At 38.4% G+C, this 26,156-nt stretch overlaps 2 protein-coding genes across 3 annotated transcripts; both read right to left on the minus strand.

Moving 5' to 3' along the window:
* Window positions 1–970: 970 nt before the first annotated feature.
* On the minus strand, window positions 971–12,328 carry tspan7 (tetraspanin 7). Its single transcript, XM_063888340.1, has 8 exons — window positions 12,158–12,328; window positions 5,860–6,048; window positions 5,506–5,580; window positions 5,319–5,414; window positions 4,627–4,782; window positions 4,323–4,406; window positions 3,676–3,761; window positions 971–3,143 (listed from the first exon to the last, which is right to left on the minus strand). Exons 1-7 carry the CDS (start codon window positions 12,221–12,223, stop codon window positions 3,693–3,695), a joined length of 735 nt encoding a protein of 244 aa, XP_063744410.1. The 5' UTR covers window positions 12,224–12,328; the 3' UTR covers window positions 971–3,143; window positions 3,676–3,692.
* Window positions 12,329–13,448: 1,120 nt separating this feature from the next.
* On the minus strand, window positions 13,449–22,116 carry katnal1 (katanin p60 subunit A-like 1). Of its 2 annotated transcripts, none has more exons than XM_063887036.1 (11): window positions 21,995–22,116; window positions 20,884–21,057; window positions 20,458–20,618; window positions 19,910–20,069; window positions 19,616–19,743; window positions 19,405–19,510; window positions 17,710–17,868; window positions 17,478–17,604; window positions 17,012–17,146; window positions 16,796–16,922; window positions 13,449–16,035 (listed from the first exon to the last, which is right to left on the minus strand). In XM_063887036.1, exons 1-11 carry the CDS (start codon window positions 21,998–22,000, stop codon window positions 15,837–15,839), a joined length of 1,482 nt encoding a protein of 493 aa, XP_063743106.1. In that variant the 5' UTR covers window positions 22,001–22,116; the 3' UTR covers window positions 13,449–15,836. The 2 variants fall into 2 exon arrangements, with proteins under 2 accessions (XP_063743106.1, XP_063743107.1); XM_063887037.1 differs by having other exon boundaries at window positions 22,014–22,109.
* Window positions 22,117–26,156: the final 4,040 nt, after the last annotated feature.

The raw sequence follows: 26,156 nt of genomic DNA on the forward strand, positions 1-26,156 counted from the left end.
AGGGTATAACGTGAGTTTTATGCATTTACAAAAAGTCTGGGTTTTTGTTTCCAATTTGGTAAAAGTAAATAGATTATCTTCTTAATTGTAATAGTCTGAAAACTGGTACTTTTATTTAACCCAGTGCCTTTTCTATTCATCCTGCTAGAACTGTTTTTATTACTGCTTTAAATAATATATATCTTTTAAAATGTAAAAATACTGAGAGAGCTCTTGTAACATTGTATTGTAGAATGACAATAAAGACAATATACAACAAATGTCAAACATTTTTGTCTAAAATCTGTGTGATTATAGTTGTTTGTAGTTAAGGAAGGACACATGAGCTATACAGACAACCCAAGGTCAACCAGGTGACTAGTTTTAAAAGGGAAGCATTTTTAAACATATTTGTTGTCTCCATTGATAAGAGGCAAACTGCTGCACAGACAGATGCCTACACAAAACTATTCACTGCATCAGGGTGCTCTGTGGTAAGGCACCTCATTGACAAACCAAGCGGTCTATTTCTTGATCTTTAAATCCAATGTTTCTTAAGTCCTACTCAAATTGATTAGTGCACCCACCACCCACTCACACTTCCTGTATATTTACCCACACACTCTGGACATGACTTAACCTTTGACCTGACCTCTTTCAACACTAATCCTACAGCTAAATATATAATTTGTCCTGAATAAAGTGTGGAAATAGCTCACTTTGTACCCTTTTTTAATCTCGAAATGACAAATTGCAGTTTAAATATTAAGTAAAATATGTATTTATATGTGTTTGTTTCATAACATCAAAAATAAATCAGCTCGTAGTAGGTTCTCTAAGTTTTAACGTCAGAAGCAGATTTCTGAAAACATTTGAAGTGTCTTATCCTATAACTTTGGTAAAACATGTAATACAACAGCTGGTTAACACTGCTTATAAAATGTACACAGCTGTCTTGATCGCAGCAAAAGAAACCAACGCTTAACACTGATGTTATTCTGTATATTTATTGATAATAAGACCACTGATGGTGACTTAGTCAATTCGAGACAGCATGGTGCAATTCTTTTTGAGTGTCTGGTGACCCCATGTGTAAGCAGGATGGTATTACAATTGAGTATTTACAGGAAAATATCAGTATGGGGAAGGAAAAAAGGAAGTGTTAATTCAGAGTGTTGAAAAACATATATTCACTAAATAAATGTACAGCTTTAAAAGCAATACGGTTTGAAAAGCCACAACAAAATACTGACCAAAATGAAATACAGCAGGATCCACAAAAAATGACAATCTCTCTCTCTCACACTCATACACACGAGGAAATCACACACTCAAGATTTAGGAGACTGTTAAGTAAAGAAACAAAAATCAGACACACACACACACACGCTGAAAGAGATATAGAAAACCACTTGGTGAAGCTGTAAACTTAATGCCAACCAAACTATAATAAATATACAGCTAAATTGTAACACCTACATGTTGCACGTTACTCTCAACAAAACATTGGCCACAATTATTTTTCCAGTGCGAGTTTCCTATTAAACAAATACAGTTTAACAGCACAAAGTGCAGAATCAAAACTGTGACACAACATTGATACGGATTAGCATATTAGAATGAGAAACATTACATTATATAAATTACATTTCCAATAAATATCTACAGGTAGTGATGACGATGGCGTGTTGATGCACTACGTAGAATACTGTAAAAACTAGATGAGCACTGTTGTAGTCCTGCGAGTCTCTAATGTTGACTGCTTTCATTGTAACACACAGCTGGTTATTATATTCCACCGGGAGAAACAAATGGATATGATCTGATATGACCCTAACAGGCTGGATCTCTGTTTCACTGATCTGGTTGAAAAGCTTGTTAACATCCAAAATCTGTTTTCGTAAATATCCTTGTAACTGCAACAAGGGGAGAATTTTAGTAATTGGAGGTCGTCAAAAACAAGATTTCATTGGGTGGTAATTTGATCTTTAAAACCAAATCTTGACATTTTGAAATGTAGTCGGTTACTTTAACCTTAACCGAGGAAATATTGAAACATGACTAAAGAGTCAGTATGCTTTAAATGAGGTGGTTGTTGGATCACACGTTGAATTGTAAAAGTTGGCAGGATTTAAACTTATCCCTCAAATTCTCTGCTTTCTTTTTCACAGCATCTGTACATTTTTATCCGACAGCTTGGCTGTAGCACTGCAAATGCCTTGAAGAATACAGAAGTGTGCGCTGTTGTCCCAATTTGATGAAATGCATCTCATCCCTTAATAACTTTGTCATCCCTAAAGGTAACACCATTTAGCTTCAGAGATAGTGTAACATCACTTTTTGGTCTGGCTCCCCCCAAAATAAATGTATTTAAATGAAGTATCATTAGTGTATGCAGGAGCAGTAAAGTAGGGCAAAGTTTAGATACTTTGAGTTAGTGGGGGAGTTTCACATTAAAGGCTTAAATGATCCTGAATTACAATTTATGTAATTCACATCCTCATCTGCTTTTCAATTTAATAATATAAAATAAATATAGTGCCTCATCTACAGTTAAAATAACGTTTATACAATTTTTCGTTCTCTTTTCTTTGTCAGTTTCCTAATTTTTCATATAAACCTAAGATATCCTCCTCCATACTCATGATCAGATCACAAAATGTCACAGCTATAGGAATATACAATGGAGAGCAATAGCAAAGTCAAATGCAAATGCAAAACTAAACATATCTATTAAAGTATTACTTTCAAGCTTTAGTAATGTCATTCTGTACAAAGATGTGCAGTGGTTCTCTAAAGATTGGTGGAGCATGCTGCCGCCAACTGAGAAAAAAATCACTTTAACCCAAAACGCCGATCTGAGACCAACAACGCGTCAACTCAGACAACCCTGGTCTACCTGCTCTGTTGTGGGATGTACTGATACTAGTTATGTGCTAATGAGCAACTTGTACATCAAGCAGCGGTGGGATGTGTGGCAAAGAATGCTTTGATGCAACAACAGTGAGTCGAGGAATGGTGCTTTACAGTAAGATACATTAAGATATTACATTAAGATCACAGGCAGAGAGAGACGGAGGGAGGCAAATTCCAATCCGGACGTGTGATAATGTTTCGGGAATTAACTCTCGTCATGTGTCAAGGCTCTTTGTCTCTTCATCTCCCTGAAAAGGCAACAACAAAAATGATCAGTTAAACCAGCAGTCAGGATTTTATGGCCACTTGGGGGCAGCATAAACACACCTCACCTTGCTGCTATCGCCTTAGAGAGTTGTTTTGGCAAAAATATTAGCAAACAGTTGCCTGTTTACACCTGCAGCAAACACAAATCAATACTTGTATTTGTTTTGGGCTGTATTTCTTGGCATATGACAAATGTCCAATATTTACTTTCCCTTTTAGCTCTTATTTGCCATAAAAACTCTGGATTTCTGGCTCTTAAGCAGCTAAATGCTCCACTATGTTCACCAGCTAGTTGCTATCTTTTTAAAAATGTGCCTTTAGGGTTATGGACAGGGAGTATGCAAGGAGTTTTTCCTGCTCAAAAGGCTGCTTAAGCTAGTGGGAGGAGTGAGGCTGAAACAAAACATGTCTTCTTATATTTTTCTATTAATATATAATTGTTTATATAGTAATATTGATTACAGCTGCTTTAATTGTAAATGTGTGTGTATACTGGATGTAAATGGTTCTCACCTGTCACGTCACATCAGCTAAACCATCTCATACTGATTGGCTGTGATGATCCTGGACAGACAGCAGGCCAGCAGCATGCCAATCAGCTGTAACACAGAAAGAAAAGGCGTTTTTATTTACTTTATGCAAGAACAATGGTGCATTGTTACACATATTAGGAAAAACAAGAAGAGCCTGTGCATTTTGTCGCAACAAATATTTGAAAAAAAGAAATATCTATTGTCTATTTCTAGAAATGTAGACAGGTATTTGTTTCATACAATGGGCATCTTTCACACCAGAGATTTTGATATGTCACAGAAGTAAAAACACAGGTGTTGCTGACCAGGGTCCTGCAACTGAAGCAGCTGAACATTTTCAACCATCATTCATTTTATTACTTACACCTGTGCTTTCTTACATGTCAAAATGACTTCCATAAAAAGGGTCTATTGAAAATGTTCTCTTTGTTTAGTCTAAAACAATCCAGAATTCCCTGTCAAAGCAGAGCTGGCAACACACGTCGTCAAAGGGAATATAAGATGAGTCTGTTTATCTTCTCAGCAATACTAATTAAAATTGAATTACAATAATTATTTATGGATGCCAAAACACCACACGTGACACCTTTTATTTGCACATCATCACATGTTTATTGAAACCGTTACCTGTGAGAACGCAATCCCAAACGTCACTCCTGCGATGATGGCCATGTTGGTTTCCATGAATGAAGTGACCAGCTCGTAGCATCCCTGGAAAAAAGGGGGCAGGTTAGTTTGCAGAGGGTGCCGGGACGTGTTATATGTGCCAATTAGAGGAAACGTGGATATCTGGGAGACTATCTGAGGCAGTTGTTAGTGTATGGAAGAGGGAGGTTTGGAAAGGTGAATGAGGGCCTGTCAAATAAATGCAGCCACCTTCTGATGGCTGAGATTCATATTGTAGCTAGCAGAAACTGCATGGCATACGGACCTGGTGGTAGACCTTGCTCGGGGCTAGAGTTGTGTTGCGGAGTTCATCTGGGTTGCAGTCGGAGACGTTGAAGCAGCAGCTGGCAGGAATGCCGTTGGAGGGGTAATACACACTGCCAAACCAACTGGTGTAGTTATACACACCACAGCAACGCAGCTATAAATGAAAAGGAGAGCATTGAAATCAAACTCAGGGACTAAAATATTCCAAGAGAAGACCAAAAACAAATCACTTGTCAGTCTGTCCTTGAATAGGTTCCAACTTCAATAGTCTGTAGCATTCAGCCCCGTTTGGTTCTAATTGAAGACTTAAAAGTCACCAATTTAAAGTAAATAGAAAAAAAGGAAATACTTCCCTTAGCAAGCACAAATAAAAATGAGTAAATAATAATACACTAGAATAATAACAACTGCATTTATTTGGGACTATATTAGTTGTAGATTGATCCACTTGATGATTGATTTTCTAGATTATACCTTTTCCCCCCTAAAAACAATAGAGCTCTATAGTACAGACAATCATGTTAGCGACAAAAAATCATTTTCCATTTTTGACAACAAGAAAAAGATAGAGCTGCAGGCGTTATCTTTGAATTGCAAACTAAACCTTTAAGATTCAGGGATGTGTTTTGGTTTGCTGCTGATGCACGTTTAAGCTGTTTCACCTTGATGTCGAGCCTCACGGTGACTTACCCTGTGCTGCAAGTTATCAACAGCACGGCTCGCCTCATCCTCAGCGTTGTAGTTCAGGACGGCGTCAGTGTATGTCCTGTGGAAGGTTCCCTTTATCTGCAGCACGCAAACAATATCACACGTCATGAGAGTGCTTCAGACAGCTTCAGTATTAAACTTGTTGTTTCATTGTGAGTTGCATGCTGACCTCATGGCGAAAAACAAATCCAGAAATCCCGGCCACTAACTCAGCGAGGAAGACAAGGGACAGGAACATGGCATACTGCAGAGAGAAAGGAATGAAGAGGATGATTTGCATAGTTTGCATGAAAACCCTCTGCCTTAGTGTATCATTTGCCTGTCCCTGCACACGCTCACATTAACTGTAACGCACTCACTTGACCACCATTAACCGAACAAAGTGCCCTGCAGCATATATTGAATTTCTGATCCCTCTCCACAGGATAGAGGTCAACCATTACTCCCTTCATCACGTGACCTGAGGCTAATTAACCAGCATCTCTTCTTGAAATCCCCACCCCTTCTTCCCACAGCCTCTCACCAGCTTCAGCATCCATGGGCTTCCTCTGCAGGTGGCGAAGCATCCAAACAGGCCGAAAACCACGATGACGGTCCCGGTGCCGATGAGGACGTACGGGGCGTTGGTGGAGTTGTCGGCTATCAGAGAGATGTATGGGCCAAGCATCAACTTCCCCCATACTCCCACTGCCAGCAGGATGGCTCCTGTTATCTGGAGGTTGACGTTTGGGGAGATGGATGTGAAAAGAGAGAGCACAGGAAACAGAATGAAAGCAGGAAGCAGACCTTTATCTCTTCACTTCTGTGAGATTACAAAAGGTTTTAGCAGCCGTGGCAAAGGGGGAGGAGGAGGAAGATGATCAAGGTGTAGTAAAAAAAACCAGAGCAATTAGAGTAAGGAGGAGGAGACGGCAGACAGAAGACACAAATGTATCTGCCGTGCGGGAAAGCAATCACCTGCTTTATGAATATGCCTGCACACACACAGAAAGAAAAAAAGGGACATATCAAAGGAGCTCTTTGATCCGAAGCGAGACGCTTCCTCCTGTTGCGCCTATCTTAGCATTTCAAATGAAGGCTGTGGATAAAAGAGGGTGTTGTACGAGGCAGCTGAAGCGCTGTGTGTCTCAGCTGGGTATGTCTTATTGGGAAGAGAGCGGGGTGTGGAACGGCTGCTGATGATCTGACTCGAGCGAGAGCCAACTCATCACGCTAACCTCCCTCCTTTCCAATAGGAGGAGGCTGCTCGCCGTCCTGCTGCCAGGCCCTCTGACTAAAGAGGGAGCAGGCTGTACAAAATGTCTCTGTGCACCCTGAAACCTCCAACACTGACGAGAAGAATGCTTTTAGCTCTCAGCAGAAAATGAGCCAACACGACTGAAACAGCAGTGGCTCCATCAGTTATGCTCTTTGGATAAATGTTGCCTCTTAGCTATGAGTGAAGAATGTGCCGAGGCTTAATGTCATGATTTGTAAAAATGGCTACAGTATAATAGTCTTTGACAACCAATATTTATTAGCACACACTTAGGCTGCCATGCTCCGTTCTTGAGGTTGCAGGTACTCTTGACTATAGCCTTGACAACCCTCCTCAGGTTAATATGTTAACAATATTTACACTTTGCCCTGTTTGAAGGGTGTGCACATCATGATAGGGCAAAGGGTTTTCACCATGACAACTCACCAGTCTGTCCTTTCACTGCTGTATTGTTCAAGAAGTAGTCGCAGTTTAAATGCGGATATAAGGAGTTATTTTAAACCGTTTGGTTTGAAAATGTCGACTAAAAGTCAGTGTGTGCAAAGGCTGAGCTTATTGTGTGTCACACAAACATCAACCCTATGACTTTCTTTATCCACACTTTGACACACAAGGTACAGGTTTCATCTGAGGGTGAAATGATAAGAAGGATTACAGAGTAGACACACACATATGCAGCTCTTAAATAAAGCTAAAACTATATCTTGAGATCACACTGGTTTAAGGCTGCAACTAACAATTGTTTGGCATTATCGACTACTCATTTGTTCTAGTGGATTGGCAAAAAAAGAGTGCAAAAATGTAAATCAAACTGCTTTTTTTGTTCTACCAAAGGTTCAAAACCTAATTATCATGGAAGAGTAAGAAAAAAAACGTAATAATTACTAATAGACCCAAGTAGTTAACTGATCTTAGGAAATTGTCGGTAGTTTCCCATCATATTCCTTATGGTATTCTGTCTTTGTATAACTTAAATATCTAGCTGTATTTATTACATAAGCAAAAGTGTGTGTTATTGACGAGCTGTGGGCAGTTATAAATCCTCAGTGGAGCAACACGATGAGCTGAACCACACAGTTAGAACTGAGAGCTAGTAGACTTTCTATCTGAAATGGTCTCAGGAGTTGTCTGTTTAGTGTTATTGTAATCTCTTCATCTGAATCCCCATCCTGTTGTTCCCTCTAGTTGACGTTTTCTCTGGGTTTATGTGCCTTTATTTGTGTGGCAGAGTGAAGCTCTGTCTATTGGTTTAAAATGCCCACTTCAGCTAAAGAGTCCAAGCAAACTTGCCAGTGAAATGATCTATATTACATATATTGAGTAAACAATATAGAAAATAACTCAGGTTTTACAGGTTAACTGCCAATTAATCATATATTTAATTTGTTTTAAGTTATATATCATTTGTTATGGGCACTTCAGGGGAGCTGTAAAAACAGCAATGACTTTTAATCACTATACTAAGTTGATATAGCTTATCTGTTCTCTATGTACACATCCAGCATACATGGTTAGGCACTGCCATGCGTCTGGACACTCAATGATTGAGTCCAATATTCATTCTCTGTTAGCTGAGTTTGAGTCTCAAATACTAAAATAAAACAATAATATTTTGTGGTGGTTCTCCAGTTAGTCACTTAATTTAATTTGTCCCCAGTTGGGTTGCAGATCAGGTGGCTCACAGTGGCTAAAAACGGAGGAAAAACCAAAACTCTGAGATAAAACACTGTATGGCTAAGAGTAACTGCAGAGGTGGGTGGTAATTATCTGTGGGATCTTCCCAATGAGCAATACATGTGTCATCTGACCTATTGTTGATAACCCAATCAAGCTAACAGTTAAAAATCCCCAAAGATATTCAGTTTACTATCAATTACACTGCACGGCCCAAAAAAAAGGTCACACACAAATATTCGTTGGACCGCTTTGATTACGGCACATATTCGCTGAGGCATCGTTTCACAACATTTATTTCTGTCTTGCATTCATTTTTCGCCAAGATCTTGTATTGATGACAGGAGATTCGGACCACTGCGCAAAGTCTTCTCCAGCACATCCCAAAGATTCTCAATGGGGTTCAGGTCTGGACTCTGTGGGGGCCAGTCCATGTGTGAAAATGATGTCTCATGCTCCCTGAACCACTCTTTCACAATTTGAGCTCGATGGATCCTGGCATTGTCATCTTGGAACATGCCCGTGCCATCAGGGAAGAAATCCATTGATGGAATAACCTGGTCCTTCAGTATATTCAGGTAGTCAGCTGACCTCATTCTTTGGGCACATAACATTGCTGAACCTAGACCAGACCAACTGCAGCAACCCCAGATCATAGCACTGCCCCCCACAGGCTTGTGACCTTTTTTTGGCCGGGCAGTGTATGAAAAAGAAAAGCAACGTATAATCCTCACATTTGAGAAGCTGGAATGAGCCATATGTCTGCTTAGAAAAATAACTAAAATGATCATTGATAATCAAAATAGCTGTCAATAAATGTTCCTGTGATTTGCCTTATTGATTTATTGACTAATCATTGCAGCTCTTATGAAAGGATCCTTTTATTTGCGGCTACTCCCCAGCAGAACTCCAGGTCTGCAGGCTGATGATTTGATTGGTCGGTAATGTCTTCTCCAGTTTCTATTAACAGCGATCCTGGCAGCCGGAGCAGACTGTCATTTCAGGGAACAGTCCTCCAGATGACGATGTACTAACAGTTTATGGCCGACATCATGAGTATCAAAATGCCTCACCCCGTAAGCATACAAATAAAGCATCGTCTTATCATTGCCAAAGTGTTCATTTTGAAGCCATCGGGGAATAAGTCCAACCAACAAGTCATCAAGACCTCATGTGTGCTGCTGAATCCTAAACAGCTTCAGACCCCCTTTCTCCTCCTTCTCGCCTCCCTGCATGTTTTGTTTGAAATTCAATGCCAGGCCGGCCACCCTGGTTACAGCACAGTTTAAAACAGGTCACCCCTCCTTCCTCCTCCTTGTCCCCCGCAGGCCTTAATAGAGGAACAGAAGGTGCGATGACAAAATATGCTGGCGAGGACACGGCACAAACCCTACCACCTGCTCTGCATTTAACTGTCCTGTGTGCAAAGTATGACAATGTAGAGCATCTAACTGAAGACATTAGCCGTGAAGACAAGCTGATGACAGCGAATCCGAGACCCTACATCGAAGGCATTCTCCCCCACTGGACCTCTCCATTGCTTCAGCCGTCGGGGTTGCAGACAGCCACTAAGCTATGGACACTTCTGCTCTTCAGAAATCTGAAACCTGATGCTGAAGATGTAAGGGAGTGCAAAGAGACACTCCAATCCTGACTAAATATAAAAGTTCATATCAGTGACACAGACACATGTCCGCATTGCAGGGTGATACACGGCAGCACAGCTCTTCCTTTCAGCCTTTTTATTTCTGTGTTCGAAAAGGTTTGAGCATTTGTAAACACAGAAATGAAAAGGCTGACTTCAGTGTCTACATTTCTTTCGCAATGTTAAGGGTCAGTTTAGGAAAGCAAAGAAAGTGCTCTTCAGGTCCTAAACACATTAGGGCCAGATAAATCTCTTCCACATGTTATCATTAGATGACCCTACCCTCGCCATGCCTGGCAGCTATCACAAATCAGCCTTAACACATAATTATGGTCAACAAATGACTAAATTCATCAAGCTGCTTGTCGCGAGAGTACGGTGGTTATATTGTGTAAGATACATATTGTTGCTTGCACAGATGCTTTATCATCTGTGAAGGTAAACAAAAGCACATCCCTACTACTCAAGACTGAACAGGGAATACGAAAATACTATTTCCCTCTCAAGTTAATCCTCAAAGTAATTCATCCCAAAATTGGAAGCAACTTTATTGGTTTTGAAAGATGCTTTCTGGAGTGATTTTCTGGCTTAAATCCTGAGGACACTCAATAACAAAGAGCCTTAATTAAAAGGGAAAAAAGGAGCCGAATCTATTCTTCAAACGGGTGTTGCTATATGCTGCTGGCTCAGCATTGTGAAAACAGCATTTTTATCAATTTGAAATGAGAGCAAGGCTTTGCAGCTTAAGCCTTGGTGAAAATCCTCCAGAGGCTTTTGTGATGCCATGTTTTGCATGATTTTGTAGGGTGGGTCTGCTGTTTTTTGTTCAGTATGTAAATGAGGTGGACAAAATATCACACAAAGAACATGAACAGTACACATGTCCAACCCCAGCTGGGTATAGGTGCAGGACAAAAACAGCATACAAAGGATAATGAGAGGTAGTCTAAAAAAAGTTCCTTGGTTTTTGTTCACATTGATGTTTGTACGACGAAAAATACAATTATTGGGAGCTGCCAAGTACCAATTATTTTGTGTGTGTGGACAAAACATTGGAAAACTGGCAATTAGTTCAGCCATTTCTCAAGCAATTATGAATCTAGCTTCAACATTGTGGGAATTTTCTTTTCTTTTTACCTTGTCTTACATTTTATTTGACTGCATTTCTTAAGTTTTGGACTGTTGGTCAGACAAAAATGTACATTTCTTGGTGATATTTAAGACTTAAGAAGATTGTGATTGCCACTTTTGAACTATTTTCTAATATTAATCAAAAAAATATAGGGGAAGATTAAGGGATAATTTAAATGTACAATCGTGTATTGTACAGTGCCACCACAAAGTACAGCCTCAAGGTTTGGGGCCAACAAACAAAGCACTGGTGATAATCTAAACACTACCTGAGCATTTCAAGTAAAGTATTTATGGTAGGTACTGTATTAAATGCAGTATTTCTTTAATAATTCAAGTTGTTAAATGTCTACATATAAAATCAATGACCATATATTTGCATTCATATATATGAAATTAGCAACAACATGAAAATGCTGCTTACATCTTAATAATTGTCATCACGTGAATAGGGCTTTCTGCAAAATAAGTAGGCTATTTTGACTTATTACTACAAATGACTTGAGCACCATTTAAAATGACTTTGAAATTGAGTATTTTTAAACTCGAGTGTTGCTACTTTAGCTCAGGAAAGGATATGAGTAGCCTACTTCTTCCATCAAGTGTTTTTGTTTTTTTCTGCACCATTTACGCACTTTGAGCATTTTCCTATTGCTCCCATAGGAATAACACATGTTCTGGTGGCATATATGTTAAGGGTGCAAGATCCCTTTCAGAATATATAGCAACGACCCCAAAATGTGCATTATATGGTGAGAAAAGGGGCTTTAAAAGGGGCCTTATCAAACAGACAAGGCCCATAGCGTCGGTGTCATCACACAGAGTTAAATCGTTGCGTTGAGGTTAACATCCTCTTCCGTGCTAAAGACAACAACCATGATGCTATGTGTGCTATGCACTGCACCGACCGCAGCCAAAATATGTCTAAACACAAGTTACATAATAAAAAACGATAAACCCCTTATTCCAGACTCTACATTGAGATAGGGGTTTCCATTTAGCGCTACATTCACACCACGGCATGAATCCGTCGATGCTGCGGCCGCTGTCCACCCCTTCATCACGCACAACAAAAAACACATAACGGTGATAGAGGAAAAAGAGGCTACGTACCCAAAACACGAAGGAGTAAACGATGAGGAGGGTTTTAAGGCAGGTGATGACCGGTTTAGTCTCCATTGTGGCGCGTATGGTAGACCCACTGTGATAAAATAACGGAGGAAAACCGTCTCTGAAGTGTCGCGTTGCAACCGTGCGCTGATGCAGACGCAGCGTCACTGACACGCAGCAGCAGCAGCAGCAGCAGCAGCACCGTACATCTAGGAGATTTATGGCGTATTTAATGATAGCATCGATTATTGCAGGGACAAACTAATTATATCTCTTGTAAACACATTCTTAACGCTTGATAAGGGTTTAGCAAGTTATTACGTGCAGTGGTCTAAAGTAACTAAGTACATTTACTCAAGTACTGTACTGAATTACATTTTTGAGGGACGTGTACTTTACTTGAGCATTTCCATTTTCTGCTACTTTGTACTTCTACACTTCTACTGTGATAAACACATTAATGCATCAATAATTATAATCAAAACATACGATATTATTCTGAAATGGGCCAATTTGCAAAATGAGTATAGGCTACTTTTACTTTTGGTACCTTAAGTATGTTTTGATGCTAATACTTTAATACTTTCACTTGCGTAACATTTTGAATGCATACTTCTACTTTTATTTAAGTACAAGATCTCAGTACTTATTCCACCTTTTATTATGTGTGAGACTAGCAGTGGTGGAAAGTAACTAAGTACATTTACTAGAGTAATTTTTACTTTACTTGGGTATTTCAATATTGAATTATCTATATGATAGAGGTAAATATTGAAGTTATATGATTCTCTGTTATTCCACATGATTGGCTTAGTTAATTATTATAAGAATCTTTTATTAATGACATTAATAGATACATTTGACTGACACATTTTTGTTGAAGGCTTATTAGAAATTGATAAACTCAAGACCATATTGATGACTTACTTACATTAAAACTAGTGTTGGGCATCTTGTTACCTTTCTTATTTGGATTTGAGTTGAGTGCATTATGTTTTTAAAGCAAAAACATTATATTACCAAGTGCCAAGCATTCAGTATAAAGGTCTTTATTCTACCCACACTTTTTAGTAGTCCTTACCTGTCCTATCTTGGTCTCTCTGGCCCTGGAGATGAGTTTTCATTCACTGTAAGCACATGTTAAAACTCAACCATCACCTACCCGTATCACCACACACAAAAACTCCTGACTGTCCTCCCTGGCCGGGGTCCAGAATATTGTATTTACCGAGCACATCTGAAAGGAAGTCTAGAGAACTACAAAACATTGTTACAGAGTAATTCTGAGAAAATGTAACCTTATGCTGACAGGTGTTTATTTTTTCCCCAACCCATGTAGATTAATGACCAAAGCCATTAGATTGTAGAGGACAACACCCTCTCTGTGTAAAGCAATACAGTTCAACAGTCATGAACTACAGTCTCCTAAATGAAGCTGAATCATCACCCCTCTAACGCCGTTTGGAGAAACATTTTGAGGTTCATAAACAGATAAATATTCTTGCTTATGTTGCAAGTCTAAAACCAATTAACAAGTGATTTGTCACATCCTACAAACTCCATCATTAGTGCACAGACGACAACAGCAAACATCACACATGGAATAAAACGATGTGTTATCATGTGACTGTGCTGCACAATGTTTTGAATGATTGTTCGGCTCCCTTCCTTAGTTCAATATTTGGTTTAATTATGCTTTTTGGTCATCAATCATTTATAACCGCCTTACAATTGCAATTGTTGCAAAGTTATTGGAAACAAAGAGTTCAGCCCACCAATAAAGCCTGCAGTGATATCTGTTTTAGATTCAACAAATGACAGATGGTCAACAGGGGTTAACAATTGGATCATAGAAGAGTGCTGTCTACTATCTGTCCCACATTTTAAAAAGAAATAGACAGGAGAAGACCTTTCAAATGTCAGATGCACTCCTGCTGACCTAGAAAGGAAATGCAGGAGTGTTTTGAGTGCTAAGTAAGCAACGAAAAACAAAAGCAAAATAGGGAAGAGTGCATTTTACCAGAGCCTATCAATGACGTCAATGAGGAAAAGTAAAGGGTGAACAGTGTTTCTGCTCAAACAAGGCACAGCCAGTCTGCACATACAGGGGGATAAAAGAAGCTGGTGTACATAAGCTGTTTAAGTGTTGCAGAATATACACAGACAAATGTACACATTGTTCTATACATGTGTATTTACAAATGTTACTACTGAAAAGCTGCAACAGATCTAAAAAGATGAGCAAATCTCTAAATTACTCCATGGCGGAAATACTGATCATACTGTTAAAAATCTATAATTGTGCAAGTATTTTTCTGTGTTGTAGTTGAATCATAGCTTAAAGTCTGACAGATTAGTCCAAATTCATGTTGCTCCTAAGCTTTTAACCCTGTCACAATGTTTCCATGTGTGTTAAGACTTTTGCTCATGCTGGGTTCAAGTTATCCAAGTTCATTCTTAGTTTGAAAGTCAACACATACAAAAACAGGAACCATCGGTAGGCATGGTTTTAGGCGAGATTTAACCGTGTCCTTTAATAAACAATCCAGGAGTCAAGCAGCCATCTTTTTTAAGCTTGACTGCATTTGTTTCGATCAACAGAACTCAAATTAAAAACAAATATTAAAAATAAAACAAAAATACAAACATAACCAGACACTATAACACAGACATAGTGGTTCTTCAAGTGTGTTCAGTCAGTAGTAAGTATATGGGTTCCTGTAGGAAGTACATTAAAAGTGCTCAAACATACTGTTCTTAAAAAAAAAAAAAAAGAAGGCCTCGTGCAAGAATCACTGTTGCTACCATATTTCTTCCTTAAATGGCCTGTAAAACAGCATTCAAGTAAAACTGTTGCATTTGCCAGAAAGTCAGAATTATAATGGTGAAATCTAAATGATTATCAACTACATCATGGCCTATCAAATGGAATGTTTTAATGGCATTCTTTGGAACGGCGACCTTACCATTTTTCACATCTTTCACATCTTTCACAGCGAACATCGTTTTTTGTTTAATTTGTTGAGAGAGTTTCTAATGATTTCAGGTTGATACAACTACTACGACTTCTAGAGTTGTGTTTTGTTTCTTGTGTTTTTTAAACCCTTTTTGCCCACAAATGGAACCTGACAGGACAGAACGCATACAGCCATTTTAGCTACTGTAAATTGATTATTGAAATGATCAAAAAGGCTCAGATAATTGTAAACAGTTGTCAGTCATTAGGTTGAAACGGGCAATTTACGAGCAAAGTTTATAGGTTGATTTTACAACCCAGAAAAAGTTAGAGAGAATTCGGTTTAGATTCTTGCACGGGGCCGAACATGTAAGTACCGTTCCTTGGTCGACCTGTTTACTTAGCTACTTTGTTACATTAAAAGTTTCCCTTTCTTCTTTAGGTCACTTCATTTAGTCAGCAGCTGGGCGATTGATAGTCTCTGTACAGACAGTTTTGTCATAGCTACAAAGAGGGGAGAGTATCTGGAAGGGCAGGAGTGAAGCCACTGACATTCTCATCATGTCTTCTCAAATGCAACAGTCATCTGAAGTAAACTGAGCCCTCTGTATAATCTTCATCCTTGATGTGCTACCTTGTTCACACACTCCCGAGTGGCTCGTTTTCACTGCTCTCCTCATAAGAGTCCTCCTTTCAAGGTTCTGCTCCCTCTGCTTGTACCGTTCTCTATACTGACCCAAACTCAGACATCCAGGTCTCATATTTTTCCAGGTCGGCAGCAGAGACAGACTTTGAGATCTTCTTGAGAGTGAGGGTGAAGTCCTCCATGGTCACGGGCATCTGCAGTTCGTCTTTGGACAGAGCTCGGATCTCCTCGGGGGTCAGGCCTTGGATTCGACGACGCATTGCCATCATGGAAGCATCCCTGATGCAAAAGACGGGTGTTCAAACGCACATTTAATAACACTTTTTGTTTTATAAGTATGCTTCCTAAAATAAACTTCCCTACTTGAAGAGTTGTTTTCAAAATGTAAAGCTGGAAAAACTAAGGTTCTCTCTTACAGGTTTTTAATAGAACATGAATACAATTTGGAGACCTTTCTATTTCCCATAGACACTCCTGATATTATGCCTAACAGGTCAGATATCTGAATCCTTTTGATTGTTATTATTTTTCATTATGACGTATTTGTTTAGTTTTCTTTCCTCAAATTTTTTTATCCTTTATCTGTGCTTTGATTCATTTTGATTGTTTTTTTGCTTTTGCCTTTGCCTCTTGTTTTGCAAATGTATATTTTATACTGTTGATGCTCAATCAAAATGGATGGAGACTATGCCATGATCACTAAGCAACAACTGTCTGAAAACCTGCAGGCTGTGAGTGGACGCACACACATCCGAGGTCAACAAAACAATGCAAGCCGGAGATGAGCAGGAACGGCTTGGGCAATATAAAATGCCTGTCATTCCGAGCATAGCTTCGGTAGAAAGGACCCAAGGACAGGTGTTTAGGAGAAGTGTTCAACTAAAGTAACTATGATGAATAATTTACAGCTAAAGGGCTTTGAATTAGCAAAACTCCAGGAGAAGCAAGGTGACAAATTGTGATTTTCAAAATATTATTAAAAAAAAATGTCTTACTACAAAGAACACATCACCATATGAATAAAATCTGCCACACACACCTGCAGACGTTAGTGATGTCTGCTCCAGAGTAGCCCTCAATCTTTTCAGCTATGAGGTCCAGATCCACGTCTTCAGCCACGTCCACCTCCCTCAGGTTGATCTTTAGAAGCTCTACACGACCCACAGCTAAACGAAAACAGGATATTAGGGTTGATTATGCAACTACAGAGGCCCTGACTCATGTTTGTGTGGGTTCAATCTGTGTCAGAGGTCACCTGTGGGCAGCGAGATGTAGATCCGCTTCTCCAGCCGCCGTCGCAATGCCTCGTCGATGTCCCAGGGGAAGTTGGTGGCGGCGAGGACCATCACCATTTTCGAGGGGTCATCATTATCCATAGCTCCCCCAACGCCTGGTCGCAAAAACCATCCCAATAAAACTTCATTAGCAGATTACTGTTCCATTCATATGACAAATACTTCAATATATCTAGGATATGTTCTGCATTCTTTTGTTTAATACTGAGCATTGTACCACTGTTTTTATATTAAAATGTGCTAATTGCCAAAACTTTTCACTGTTATATGTAAGCCTATTTTTATTTTTGAAAAACTGAAGTGGACAGTAAAATAATTTGACAATGTGTGCTTGTCATTTTCTTTCAAAGTCATTTTCTTTCTTGAATAGAACCCTATTATAAACCCATTTATAGCTTTGTCGTCTTACTTCTCTATTCCACTCACCATCCATCTGAACCAGGAGTTCTGATTTGACCCTGCGGCTGGCTTCATGTTCATCAGAGGTTCCTCTTCTGCCACAAATTGAATCAATCTCATCTATGAAGATTGTTGTTGGTGCGTAAAACCGGGCCTAAGAAAACATAATAGTAGGATTTTTTCCCCAAATATGACAAAAATATTCACATTCTCTCTGTTTCTGCTAAACAAACCATTTACACAGTGAACACAAACTTACCATTTCGAACAGAAGTCGAACAAGTTTTTCTGACTCGCCCCTGTATTTGGAGGTGAGGGTGGAGGAGGACACGTTGAAGAAAGTAGTCCCACATTCTGTGGCCACAGCTTTGGCAAGCATGGTCTTCCCTGTCCCGGGAGGCCCAACCATCAACACACCCTGAAACAAGAAATTCAAACTCTAAATATAAAACCACACAGATAGTAGACAGATGCTTTTGTGAGCGACTATCGATGCCACTCTGATGTCTGACATTTGTGGATCCAGTATGTCTCTGTTGTTGCTATGGAGATTACATAAACCACAAAAGGACCTGTGGCATAATTCACAACATTTTTATGTAATTGCAGTCCCTGCTGCCTCAGAAATCACAGGCTAATGAGTGCTATCTTCTCCGCAGGATTTTTTTCCCTTAAGGGTTTTTATTTGAATATTAATTTAATTCCCAGGCAGTTTCACGCGGTGTCGCTACGAGGATCAGTTGAGAAAACCGCCTACACTGAGGGGATACTATTGGCAGTGGAAAGCAAAACAGAGAAAAGGACCTGATAGAAACATATCTGAGATGAGCAGAGGCGTACCATGCAGAGGAAACAAGTCATTAGTAAAGAGCTCAATTATGCATGCATATATCAGACAAAATGAAGGCACTGTGCTGCCGTACAAAACGATTATGCATCAACATTCACATAGCGGCCTTTGGGGGGGGAAGAGGCCTCACATGATGAAGTTTAATAGAAGTACAGAAACAGACTCATGTAGATACCGAGAGGCAGCAAGACTGAGCGCTTGAGTCACTGAAATAATTATTAAAATATGGTAGTGATGCAAACGGATGTAAGCATTCATAACAAAGTTCAGTTCCTTTTTGAGCAACCTCTCATACCAGATTGAAATGCAGCTTAGTCTCGAGGATATACAACACATTTCTAAAAATGGGTTGACCCATATAAGTTAGTTATAATATAATTAAGATGTATCTGAGACTGTGTAGGCACTGTTAACTGAGATATATGTTAGAGGTGCAATAGGATATTTTTTCAATCTTGTTAAAGACTACATTCATTTATATCACCTGGATTAGACATGGGAACAACTGAGATTTATTTTATATTCAATTGGAATAACCACTGGAATTATATTATATGACCATTATGTGTACTACAGCCAACCTTTTCCTTAAAGACATCCAAGTAAAACAGATTTAATCACCCATCAAAATGTACAAGCCAGTTAACATACATGCATTCATTTACTCATTTTAGTCAAATATTCTCTAGGTGTCTTTTAAATATATATTTTTGTATTTTCTGTTACAACAATGCAGTTGCACATGCTACTCGATTAGCCTCTAATCTGTGGCTTTTTGGGGAGCTCAATGAAATCTCAGCAAGAGGATATTCAAGTCTAAAGTCATGCAGTGCCAACCGGGCATTAGGGCTGACTTCACACTGTTCATTTGTAATAAAATGTAGTTTAGCTGCAGGACTCTAAAGATGCTGCGTGAGTTACAATATTTAACTTTAAGCCAATATGACTCCCTGGGTAAAGGTCATCAGCTAAGCATATTCAAAATGTATCTTAAGTTTAAGCAGATAAAACCCTGAGCTTCACACTGATTTATTGGTCATTTTTAGAAAGTAAACAGCCCCAGATTATGTGAGCAGGCACATTTGTTTGAATGTGTGTTTGTACCTTCCAGGGGCGACGTATTCCCTTAAAGAAGTCAGGCATCCACATGGGCAGCACCACCGCCTCCCTCAGCAGCTTCTTAGCATCTTCCAGATCAGCGATGTCTTCCCTACAGTTCACCCACAGAAATTAGTCAGTAGTGCTAAAAAATAATCATTTTCCCTGAAAGCAAAATGTATGAATGAATATGAAAGAATCTGTGTTTTCCACACACCAGTGTACATTCGGGTTACGGGACACAATGTCTCTCTCTAGTGAGTCCACCAGGTCGCTGTCATATCCCGTGCCATCAAACCTCTTCTGCTCTACATCTCCTGGCGCTTCTCCAACCCCTCTCTTCCCCTGATGATGAAAATAAGAAGACAAGATTTGAATGTTTAGTCAGGACAGATTTACTCATATTTCCCTGTCAGTCGTAGTTTTTAGTTTTGGTAAATATTCCCTTTTTAGGACCTCATTTATACACCACCTGTCCACTGAAATATTAATCGACACTCTGATGTCTGACCTTTTCATCTTTTGCCTTTGCGCCCCGGGGTTCTCTGGATCCTGGACGATCTGCTTTAGGGTTGCGGCCCCCAGGCCCGGCCCCTCGATGCTGCAGGGCAGGGGACTCCTTTCTGTGCTGCTTCGCTGCACTGTTGGGGCGCTTCACTGCAATAGGATTCCTACAGGGACACACAAATGGAGAAACTATACATAAGTAATAGAAGGACGCACCTGCAGGCAGAAGCATCAAGGATCATTTTCGACAAGGAAATACTGTAGTGGTTTTATCATAGTTTGCAAATTTCGCCAAAGATGGAACTTCACTTTTAACCAGCTTTGCTAGTTCTCTGTGGAGGTAAAGCTTGTTAAGTCCAAATTAAAGACCATATGGTAAAACATGGTGAGTCACAGTGATGGTGGTCATGAAAATGATAATGCAAAATATGTCTCTTTGTACTTCAAAGTACTTCCTTATAGGCAGTTTGTTCTCCTGACATTTTCGGGATCGACCCTGCATGAATCACACACAGGCTTTATGTAAAAGATGTAATGTCTACACACACATACCTGTGTTCTGCAGGGGTGGGAGGGGGCCACACTGCTGGATCTTCAGGTCTCTCCCCGGATTGAGGGGCGAGGATGTCCACTGGCTTCTCTGACCTAAAGCCTTCAAGCGTTCCCATGATGTCTTTCACCTGCTCGTACTCCTCATGCAGTTCCTGCCTGACCTGCTCAGAGACAGACGTATTGTATTAAGCATTGCATCAAAGACCATTCAGTGAAAAATACAGCAGTTGATGTAAATGTGTGTATGTCTACAGAAAACAAAATAAATAACAAACTAAGTGAGAGGAGAGGCAAAATTAGGGCCATCTGACTGATCCCCTTTCACAATTCTGCAGGGCTTGACTGCAGTAACAGCCCAGACTCACGTGTAATGACAGTTTAATACCAGGTGTAATGATGTTTGTTCAGGGGGTTAAAGGAACTAACCTGTAGCCATTTGGCTTTGAGTGCAGGGTCTCTGAGGGACTGACAGTGCTTGTGGATCTGTTGAATGACGCCCTGGTAGTACACAATGGAGGAGTCGTAGTTCCCCAGCAAAGCATACTCACGGCCTTTCTTGGCGTTGTCACATATATCTGCCAAATTCATGCTGAATAACAGCTGTAGGAGGAAAGGAAAACAAACAGATTAAGTACATTTATTTAAGTAGCAGACTTAAGCACAATTATGAGGGACTTATACTCTACTACAGTTCAAAGGTAAATATTGTACTTTTTGCTCCACTACATTCATTTAAAGCGTTAGTTACTTTGCATTAACGATCTAAAATATAATCAACACATAAATAAGAGTTAATTATAGTTGTAGTGAATTCACAATCTACCATACATCTATAAGGTAACTAGATTGACTCAACTTCTAAAAGCTTCATCAAACATAATCAACAATGTAATATATACAATTTTGGAATGATCCATTCGGCATAATGGCTACTTTTACTTTTTGTACTTTATGTACAGTTTGATGCTAATACTTATGTAATTCAGTAACATTTTGAATGCCGGATTTTTTACTTGTTTCAGAGTATTTCTACAATGTCGTTGGTAGTTACTTAGGATCTGATTACTTCTTCCACCAAATGCTAACGGTGGCTAGTAACAACGTCTTAAAGTAGGTCAAAACCACATTTGATCAACGAACTCGTTGTCTTCAATATAAATCCTACTTATGCACAGGAGGGTGCAGCTCTGATGTCAGATGCCTTTCAGATATAACAACACTGCTAGCATACACCCGGCAAAGCATGCGAGTTAAGCTAACGTTAGCTGATGTCAATTGTTTTTAGACCGTTTACCTTACGTTTGAATCAAGCCTTTATTAACATTGGTGTGTTTTCAACGATACACCATGTTACAATGCCGACGTTAGCTTGTGTTAGCTTGCTGCTAGGCCACAGACAAACAAACCGAATCGTGTTGCAATAAATGGAGCAAATACTACTTAATCCTCTGAGTATCCGTTAAATATGCATTTAGACAACAACAAACAAAAAGTATGTTATTTACATGCATATAAAGCATGAAAACAAGTATCTTACCTGCATTAAAAAAAAGCACCTGTTTGTGTAGTTTCTTTGAATCAAAGGTCCAGTGTTGAGGAAAGTGTTACCATGGAGAGACGCTGTGAGAAGAATACAGGAGGCTCGATTAGTGGGCTGCATTCAAGGACCTCTCAAACAGCTGGTTAATATGACAACCCTGACATGTTATCACTAATCACGCTCAATAACCTTAAATAGAGCCCTTGAAAAGGTAGAACAAAGTTTCGCAGTCAAAGTGTCCTTTATTAAGCTGTAAAAAAACCTGAACCTGTTTTGTAAGTTGCATTTCTGTTTTTGTTTCACATATAACATGTAATACTGGCGACACACTTTGAACAACAGGCTAGTTTACAGGGCTTCTCGAACACATCCCACCTCCTGCTATGCAAAAGTTGTCCGCTAGTGGCAAAACAATTGTAAAATACAGCAAACTAGAATGTAGCAGAATTAACAACCTCCTAAAATGTCAATTAAAAACTGATTTGGAGCCTTTAATCATGATATGGTCTTTATCAGAATATAGATTTTATCTGAATAATATAAGTGCAGGTGTGTCTTATAAAGCAGTTTTGGTTTGGGGAGAAGTACAAAGCCACAGTGAAAAGATAAAGGCCATATAAATAGTAAAGCTTCCTGAGGCAAAAGTGTGATATTGTTGAATAAATAAAATTGATTTGACTTCATAATTCCATGTTATGTGAATGGATAAAAATACAATGTGTTTCAGGCCTCATCATCAACCAAACAATATATTATTCTACCTTCATCATGTGTATTTGTAAGTACATTCATTTGAAGAACCACAGATCCCAATTTACATCATTATCAACAAACCAGAAACCTCAATAAACCTAATTTTATTTATGTGCAGTTCACATTGTCACAGATCTCCATACAATTGGAAAGTGTTTGCATTATTGTTCACATGCAACAAAAAGTATCGCATATCTTCAATACCTTCTGGCATGATGATTTTCAAAGACAGCTGTGCATGTATTCAATCATGCTTTTCAAGTGATTTATATGGATTTGTATTTTGTCCCATAAGACGGCTACATTTCATAGTTAGTGAGTTCTCTTTGCTGACACAAGGCTGGTTACATTCATATTTATATTTGCTAAATACACACGCAAAACATCAGCATCAAAACTCATGCTGCATTTATTTCAAGTTCAAAAATATCAGTTTAAAACACAACTTAAATAAATAAAATGATACATAGTTCTCCCCACAGTTTCAATGTACCTTATTGGACCAATAAATAATAATAATTCATTTGAATGTGTGTGTGGTGGGAGGTGGAGGCATTAGGTAAGTTTGGGGTACCCTCTACATTTCATCACATAGTTAAAAACCTGTTAGAGACACTATGTTAGTGGATGGTTGCCACCCCTGTATTTTGGTTTGTTCCATCCTTAGAAGTGCAGAGAGTGAGGGTTTTTGTTTGACTATTTGTTTTAAGGATATATTTGGAGATAGACCTTGTTTTGTTATATTAATTTCTTTTTTTTGGCACAATCTCGCTCTTTTCCTCCTCCTACTCACTCAAGAGCCCAATAACACACATGTTAACCGTTACTCTGTCCCTCCTTTATTGGTTGGTGTGTGTTATCATCCTCTGCTCCCCTCACCTAATATGACAGAGAATTATGTTACCTATCCAATGCCGCCATCCCCAGCTTTTTTGGGCAATTATTGGCCAAGTTATGATGTTTTGAAAAAAGGGGTAAAAAAACCAAAAAAAAATAGGATTTGGTTTTTGTCATTTTTGAAAAAAAATCGAAATTTTGAAAATGTGGATATTATCACCTAATATGACAGAGAATTATGTTACCTATCCAATGCCGCCATCCCCAGCTTTTTTGGGCAATTATTGGCCAAGTTATGATGTTTTGAAAAAAGGGGTAAAAAAACAAAAAAAAATAGGATTTGGTTTTTGTCATTTTTGAAAAAAAATCCAAATTTTGAAAATGTGGATATTATCACCTAATATGACAGAGAATTATGTTACCTATCCAATGCCGCCATCCCCAGCTTTTTTGGGCAATTATTGGCCAAGTTATGATGTTTTGAAAAAAGGGGTAAAAAAACCAAAAAAAAATAGGATTTGGTTTTTGTCATTTTTGAAAAAAAATCGAAATTTTGAAAATGTGGATATTATCACCTAATATGACAGAGAATTATGTTACCTATCCAATGCCGCCATCCCCAGCTTTTTTGGGCAATTATTGGCCAAGTTATGATGTTTTGAAAAAAGGGGTAAAAAAACCAAAAAAAAATAGGATTTGGTTTTTGTCATTTTTGAAAAAAAATCGAAATTTTGAAAATGTGGATATTATCACCTAATATGACAGAGAATTATGTTACCTATCCAATGCCGCCATCCCCAGCTTTTTTGGGCAATTATTGGCCAAGTTATGATGTTTTGAAAAAAGGGGTAAAAAAACCAAAAAAAAATAGGATTTGGTTTTTGTCATTTTTGAAAAAAAATCGAAATTTTGAAAATGTGGATATTATCACCTAATATGACAGAGAATTATGTTACCTATCCAATGCCGCCATCCCCAGCTTTTTTGGGCAATTATTGGCCAAGTTATGATGTTTTGAAAAAAGGGGTAAAAAAACCAAAAAAAAATAGGATTTGGTTTTTGTCATTTTTGAAAAAAAATCGAAATTTTGAAAATGTGGATATTATCACCTAATATGACAGAGAATTATGTTACCTATCCAATGCCGCCATCCCCAGCTTTTTTGGGCAATTATTGGCCAAGTTATGATGTTTTGAAAAAAGGGGTAAAAAAACCAAAAAAAAATAGGATTTGGTTTTTGTCATTTTTGAAAAAAAATCGAAATTTTGAAAATGTGGATATTATCACCTAATATGACAGAGAATTATGTTACCTATCCAATGCCGCCATCCCCAGCTTTTTTGGGCAATTATTGGCCAAGTTATGATGTTTTGAAAAAAGGGGTAAAAAAACCAAAAAAAAATAGGATTTGGTTTTTGTCATTTTTGAAAAAAAATCGAAATTTTGAAAATGTGGATATTATCACCTAATATGACAGAGAATTATGTTACCTATCCAATGCCGCCATCCCCAGCTTTTTTGGGCAATTATTGGCCAAGTTATGATGTTTTGAAAAAAGGGGTAAAAAAACCAAAAAAAAATAGGATTTGGTTTTTGTCATTTTTGAAAAAAAATCGAAATTTTGAAAATGTGGATATTATCACCTAATATGACAGAGAATTATGTTACCTATCCAATGCCGCCATCCCCAGCTTTTTTGGGCAATTATTGGCCAAGTTATGATGTTTTGAAAAAAGGGGTAAAAAAACCAAAAAAAAATAGGATTTGGTTTTTGTCATTTTTGAAAAAAAATCGAAATTTTGAAAATGTGGATATTATCACCTAATATGACAGAGAATTATGTTACCTATCCAATGCCGCCATCCCCAGCTTTTTTGGGCAATTATTGGCCAAGTTATGATGTTTTGAAAAAAGGGGTAAAAAAACCAAAAAAAAATAGGATTTGGTTTTTGTCATTTTTGAAAAAAAATCGAAATTTTGAAAATGTGGATATTATCACCTAATATGACAGAGAATTATGTTACCTATCCAATGCCGCCATCCCCAGCTTTTTTGGGCAATTATTGGCCAAGTTATGATGTTTTGAAAAAAGGGGTAAAAAAACCAAAAAAAAATAGGATTTGGTTTTTGTCATTTTTGAAAAAAAATCGAAATTTTGAAAATGTGGATATTATCACCTAATATGACAGAGAATTATGTTACCTATCCAATGCCGCCATCCCCAGCTTTTTTGGGCAATTATTGGCCAAGTTATGATGTTTTGAAAAAAGGGGTAAAAAAACCAAAAAAAAATAGGATTTGGTTTTTGTCATTTTTGAAAAAAAATCGAAATTTTGAAAATGTGGATATTATCACCTAATATGACAGAGAATTATGTTACCTATCCAATGCCGCCATCCCCAGCTTTTTTGGGCAATTATTGGCCAAGTTATGATGTTTTGAAAAAAGGGGTAAAAAAACCAAAAAAAAATAGGATTTGGTTTTTGTCATTTTTGAAAAAAAATCGAAATTTTGAAAATGTGGATATTATCACCTAATATGACAAGAATTTGTTATTCAACCCAATCCC

The sequence above is a fragment of the Eleginops maclovinus genome, chromosome 7, assembly GCF_036324505.1.
Source record: "Eleginops maclovinus isolate JMC-PN-2008 ecotype Puerto Natales chromosome 7, JC_Emac_rtc_rv5, whole genome shotgun sequence".
In the NCBI taxonomy this organism is placed as follows: domain Eukaryota; kingdom Metazoa; phylum Chordata; class Actinopteri; order Perciformes; family Eleginopidae; genus Eleginops; species Eleginops maclovinus.